Source organism: Oryzias latipes, chromosome 7 (assembly GCF_002234675.1).
Source record: "Oryzias latipes chromosome 7, ASM223467v1".
Classification (NCBI taxonomy): domain Eukaryota; kingdom Metazoa; phylum Chordata; class Actinopteri; order Beloniformes; family Adrianichthyidae; genus Oryzias; species Oryzias latipes.
The window spans coordinates 17,192,264-17,198,822 of NC_019865.2; the positions used below are offsets into that span (position 1 = coordinate 17,192,264).

General features: G+C 41.0%; 1 protein-coding gene across 2 annotated transcripts; it reads left to right on the top strand.

Annotated features, from left to right (window-relative positions):
• Positions 1 to 840: 840 nt before the first annotated feature.
• mbd4 (methyl-CpG binding domain 4, DNA glycosylase) lies at positions 841 to 3,829 on the top strand. 2 transcript variants are annotated; one of them, XM_020704755.1, is made up of 7 exons: positions 841 to 1,275; positions 1,388 to 2,061; positions 2,715 to 2,780; positions 2,856 to 2,990; positions 3,180 to 3,329; positions 3,415 to 3,518; positions 3,591 to 3,829. In XM_020704755.1, exons 1-7 carry the CDS (start codon positions 1,157 to 1,159, stop codon positions 3,636 to 3,638), a joined length of 1,296 nt encoding a protein of 431 aa, XP_020560414.1. In that variant the 5' UTR covers positions 841 to 1,156; the 3' UTR covers positions 3,639 to 3,829. The 2 variants fall into 2 exon arrangements, with proteins under 2 accessions (XP_020560414.1, XP_004070828.1); XM_004070780.4 differs by having other exon boundaries at positions 842 to 1,275; positions 3,610 to 3,829.
• The last annotated feature ends 2,730 nt before the right edge of the window (positions 3,830 to 6,559 follow it).

The following is a 6,559-nucleotide window of genomic DNA, read 5'->3' on the forward strand; positions in this document are numbered from 1 at the left end:
CTAGGCTAATACTGGCTAGCGTCCGTTTACATAGCAACCGCCGTTGCTAGCTACCTAGCGTTACATTCCATCTCCGGGTCTCGCTTGTCATCCGAGTCAAAATAAATTAGACCCTTACCGTTCGCAAATTTTATCCTGCCACACTTGTGCGGCTCTCATTTTGGCGGTTTAATGCACAAAGCATGTACAGCTTTGTAGGTGTTTTTTTTTTTTACCTTAACAACTTATTGCTGCTAGTTTTGTTGTTATTATCTGGTCGCACTGCGCAGACTCGGATGTGCTTTCTCGCTTGTGCGGATGAAGTCAGTATCTGAGTTAGACTCAGCTTTTTTATTTTTCTTCATTTTCCTAGCAATAAAACAGTCAAAACGAAATTGTCGTTGGGGTTAAAAGATAGGTGTGAAATAATAAACAATTCTTTTGTTTTACCTCTTCGGACTGGCATGTTTGTGTGGTGTACTTGGAGAGAAATGCTTTTTTCCCCCTCATTTCGGGTTTTGTTTAAGTATAAAGCCCTGATATGACATTTAAAAAATACTCATAAGTTATTTTTATTATTATTATTGGACTGTCATGTCCAGGGCTCCATATTAAAGGTCAAAGATCAAGACCAAGATACTGATGTGACACATTTTCTACACAGTAAACCAAGAACTGCCTCTCCAGAGTGAAGACCAAGACATATTCTGAGTATTAATTTTAAAAGAGATTACTGTTCTTGTAAAAAAAAAAAAAAAAAAGGTTACACAAAAAGGACACATTTTGGTCAGAAAGGATTTACGCTATCAGAAAACAGTCCTGGAACTTGTGGGCTCCTTTAAATTACAAATCTAAAGCTGACTTCGGTTTTGTGGCGCTTCTTCCTTCCTGTTACCAAAACAAGCATGCTCGGCGGACCGTCACCATGTTTACATGAAAAAACGGCAGAGGGTCTCATCAGACAGAGTTTAAGTCTTTCTAACATTATTCGCATTGCACAGTTTTACTCGGATGTGTTGGATTTCAGTGCTTCTGCGCTAATATAGCATTAGATGCTATTGGAATAGTAAAAAAACAACTTAGCTAGCATTGCAAAAGCGAAATAGCGTGTATGTAATGTTATGTGGACATCGCCTGCTTTAAAGAACTGACTCAAGCGCTTTGGATCAATGGAGAAATGAAAAATCACAAAGATAAACCCTGCTGCTCCTCCTTGATGCCTCCAGGCTGGAATAAAGTGGTCAAACAGAGGAAAACAGGCAAGACTGCAGGGAAACTGGATGTCTACATAACAAGGTTTTTTTTTCTATTTACTATATCACTCAAATCCTTTATGTTTATGAGTCTATTTTTAGTTTTAGATTAAGTGGCCCATTCTGTTGAATAAATACTGTTTATGTGATTTCAGCCCCAGTGGACTGACATTTCGATCCAAAGCATCCTTGCAAGCCTTCCTGGTAAACAGTGAAGAGGAGAACCTGAATTTAAGCCTCTTTGAATTCACCTCAGCCAAAGACAAGTCCACCACCTCAGAAGCACTCCCACTGAGTCAAAAGCAGAGGAGACGACGGAAAAAACAAACAGATGCACATCAGGAGAAAGCAGGCGAAAAGCCATGCATGTCTGCAAGTTCCTGTCTTACTCTGGAAAGTGGCACTAATGACAGAAAACCTTTGGAAGATACCATTTCTGTGAGCAGAGACACTGTGCTGGAGAATTTTACACCTGGGCAAAAGGTCAGTGCAGATATAACGGATGAGGCTTTGAAGGATCGCTCAGGACATGCATCACTGCAGGATGTGGAGTTGCCCAAGAGCCCGCTGAGGGTGGGGTCTCTGAGAGAGAAGCTACTCCGACTGGCTCCATCCATTAACCAGGAGGACACTGCCTTTATTTACAGCAGTGAACATGCAGACTCACATTGTTTAGATCCAACAGATGAAACAGATACTGACGGCAGGAATGCAAATAAGAAGAAAGGGGAAGCTGAAGAGGAGTCTGGCGCGTATCGGCAGGAGGAAGAGGAGGTGTTACCTGTCATCACTGCTGGGAGCCACACGCCACTTAGAGATTCCAAGAGCAGTGCGTATGACATACATACATGATATACAGTTTGACAGTTTTTTGTTTTTTTGTCATGGCAACCATGCAGTTTACATGACAGGTCATAGTGTTGGGAGTAACTCATTAAATTAAATATTACTTTTTGCTATAATATTGTAAGCGTTACTAATGAATTTTCTAGTAAAATTTGTTACCATGTTACCCCTTATTTACATGTAATTGAGTTATATATACTACAGGTATAACAAAGAAAGTAACTTTGAAGTAATGCACGAGTAATGTAATGCATAATTCTGAGACAGTAATATTAAAAGGAATGGGATTACTTTAGAACTAGAGTAGGTAACTTGCATAACACTCCATGTCAAAGGGACAAAGTAACAAAGAATATAAATGGATTGGAAGAGGGCATTGAAGGCTGCTAAAAAGATAAACAAGACTATTTTTTTATAGAATACAGAACATTTCTGGATTCCAGAAAAACAAAAATGTGCTTTTGAAACTGTGCAGATTTCATTGTTTCGTCCTTTAAAGCAGGCAAAATCATTTGACCTCATTAAAATATTTAAGATGACATAATGTTGTCCACATCAAATTTGAATAAATCCTAAAATACACAATTTTGATTGTTTGCAATGCAAAAAAAGAGTAAATACTTCCTGTTTGTTCAGAGTCCAAGGCTGAGGGATCCAAACGGAAGACAAGTCCTTACTTCAGTGGAAAGTCCCTCAGAGATGGTAACGTTTGAACTGTTTCATGACATAATGTCAAAGTCAAAATCCTGTTTACAGTTAGATCATTATTTTTTTTAGGACTTGGCCCGCCTAGAAGAAAAGCCTTCAAGAAATGGACCCCCCCACGGTCTCCCTTCAACCTCATCCAGGAGACTCTTTTCCATGATCCATGGAAGCTCCTTGTGGCTACTATTTTTCTTAACAAGACAAGTGGTATGATCATTAGACCTAATTTAAAACTTTTAGATGACTTAATGTTGTCCACATCAAATTTAAATAAAACCTCAAATATAATATTTTTATTGTTTGCAATGAAAAAAAGTTTGTTAAAGCGGGTGATGTCCTGAAAACATTTAAACCATTTCTACTTTTCCAATGGAGCTGTTTTTTTGTTCATAACAGGAAAGATGGCCATTCCTGTGCTTTGGCAGTTCTTTGAGCGTTACCCATCTGCAGATGTGACCCGGGACGCCGACTGGAAGCCCATGTCTGAACTCATGAAGCCCCTAGGGCTTTATGAGCTTCGCGCCAAAACCCTCATCCGCTTCTCAGGTGGATTCTTTTATAATAATACTATTTATGACAGTCTCTGTGTTCAATTCAAGACAGAAAACATCAAACTTTTTCTTCTGTTCAGATGAATATCTAACCAAACAGTGGCGCTACCCCATCGAGCTGCATGGTATTGGAAAGTATGGGAATGACTCCTACAGGATCTTCTGTGTAGGGGAATGGAAAGAGGTGACTATTTCACTTTTCAGGCACTCAGTTTATTGTTTTATATCCATTTAAGTTACATCTGATATTTTATAGTTTTTTTCAAATGTTAAAGGTGACACCAGAGGATCACATGCTAAATAAATACCATGCCTGGCTGTGGGAGAACCATCAAGCATTTGGACTTTGAAATACACTTGCCAAAGAAACGGTTGCACCATTGTACCATAATCATGAATTTACACCTTCAAATCTGGATTATTTCATATTCACTCATTTCAAACTTGTTTGAGAGGTTTTAATTCATGTTGAATAAAGTATTTTAAGTCAAGTCATCTTCATGCCTAATTTTTCTGTCTCATTCCTCATAAATATTCCAAAGATTTACAACAACAACAACAAAACTGCAGCTGTAAAAGTAAAATGAATTTAAAACAGGTTAACCATAAGGGCAAGGTTCTAACTGCAAAGTTAAACTGTTTTCTCTTTTAAGGTTTTATCAAAAATCTTTCAAGTTATTTCGAGTTTTTTTTTTCCTTTATGACACCTCTACAGCATCCCCCCCCCCCGCCCCCGTTTGGATCACTCTTGACACAGTCACAGCTGTGATATTTCCTGTCATCTCTCACTGTCACTCTGCAAATTTCTGGGCAAGCATTCAGGTGAGTGGATTTCCTGCATGTGAGCTGCAGGGAGAAAGTGCAAAAAGAAAAAAAGGAGAACATGACATTTGTCATCTGCTTCTTTAAAAGTATTTCCCAGCTGTACCCTCTGCACCCACCTTTAATCCCTCAACCATCAGCCTGAAGGCAACCATCTGCAGATAAGAGAGCATCACTGGTGAATAAGAGGATCTCTAAAGAGCTGCTGGAAATTATTCATGTTTCACATGCCCCCTGATTTGAGGTCAATCTTTCGGGCATCACCAGGTGTGGAACCATCAGTGAAAGAGGAGATTATAGATAAAAAGACTCTTCATCAGCTGATCCCCTGAGTGTGACTCCTTTTAGATTTGGAGCTCTGCAGGAAGGAGTTGCAGGAACACCTGAAGAGGCAGATGGAGGAGAACTGTGTGGCAAGGAAGCTGCAGCTGTTAAAAGACGTGTCTCATATGCCAGCTTGCTCTGTCAGTCGAAGAGCAGCTAAAGATTTGACGCAGCAAATGAAAGGCCATCTACAGAGAGGAAAACAAAAGGGTTACAGGCCTGACTTGGATTGTGCATCTACTGCTACTTCTTTCGTTCACAAATCAGAGGACTTTCCATCCTCCTGGCTCAGTTGTTCTGTTAGCGTTTGATGTGTTCAGCTGATGGAGCAGAGCTGGAGGGACGGAGCACTAACATGTTCCCGGGAGGCCCTGAAGGAGCAAGAGCTGCCGGGCCTCAACCCCATTAGCTGGAGCGGAGTGATGGAGAAGCTTTAATCTCTGGAAAAAAAATCTAAATGTAAGATGGAAGCTTCACAGTGGTAGATGGGGATTCATGAGCATCAAACTCAAATGCCATGTCGCTCGTGGTTAAGCTTAGACCAGGGGTCGGGAACCTTTTTGGCCAAGAGAGCCATAAACGCCACATATTTTGAAATGTAATTTCGAAAGAGCCATACAATAATGTAGTGTCCCTTCCCCACACTGAGACACGGAGACTTAACCTCTTTTAAAGTTCTTTATTCCGATTACTGCAGACCGCGACAAACGCCGAACAATTAATTCAGCAACTCCTGAATCTCTCCCGCCGAGACGAGAGCGCGTCTCCCAACTTTATATTCCCCTGCTCCCGCTGCAGCCCTCCCCTTTCCCTTATTCGGCCCATAGCTGAACCCCATTGGTCCAAACTACCTAACAACAGGCTGAGCGACAGAACTGAGGGCCAATCAGATCTCTGCATGATCGATGCGTTCCATGAACTCCAGAACTTTTAACGCGGCCCAACAGCCATCCAACTCAGTCCGCGACAATATGTTTAAAACTAAAATACAAGTGAATGTGTGCATTTGATGTAATTTCAACCTTTTTAAAGTACAATAAGTCTGTGGATTCTTTTTAATAACATTGTTATGCTGTTTCTAATAAATGATGAGTATTTCTCGTGGTAGTTTTGCTGATGGTCTAGTCTGGTTTACGTGGTGAGTTTCTGCTTCATGCAGGCGTTGAGACTTTAAACGTGATCTTAGGTTGGTATGAATGTTTTGTAGATGTGAGACAGACTGCTCACATGCAGATACGGAGCCAAACACACACTCACACGCTGCAGTGAGTGACAGGCAGTGGGTTTTACCTATTTGCAATCCCTGCGCGATTCACCTGCTGCCTGTCCCCACAACACCTCAGCCCCACCCTCTGCTTTCTCCCTCACACATCCCGTCCCCGCAACTGCGCGCTCTTTCTCAGAGACGGGAGCGCGCAGTTTTAGGCACGGCAATTCACAGGTTTCCGGGTGGTACAAACTCTGTGAATTAATAGACAATTTTAAACTTATACTAGTGCTGGCGCAGATTTGCGCAGAGGCACCGCTACTACTGCGCGCCTCTGCCATCGCATCGCGCACGAGAAGGACTGGTCTAATGAAGAAAAAAAATTTGAATTAAAGATTTGTCTGCGAGCCACATGTGACCATCAAAAGAGCCATATATGGCTCGCGAGCCATAGGTTCCCGACCCCTGGCTTAGACCATGTCAAACTTCGGCGTTTCTCTTTAACTAACAACTTTCTTCTTGTTGCAAATAAACTTCACAAATTTCAGTATTATAACCATTACTTTAAACTATTAGAAAAAGTAAAATGTTTATTTAGATCCCTTCATTAATCCAAAGTGTTTAACTTGTTATTACAGATTTTCTCTGTAATAAAGTTAGTTTGGATCTTCCAGATAACCTTTAAAGATGCCATTCAGTAAATAATATAAACAGAAAAATGGCACAACCCACTGCTTTCATGCGCCCGTCCCAAGTCTGGATCAACACAGGGGGGTGGGGGAGGGGGGTCAGGAAAGGCATCTGACAAGAAAGATGATAGATCCAAGTGTTTACTTAGTAAAATAAGAACAATCAAGACCTTTTCCCACTGA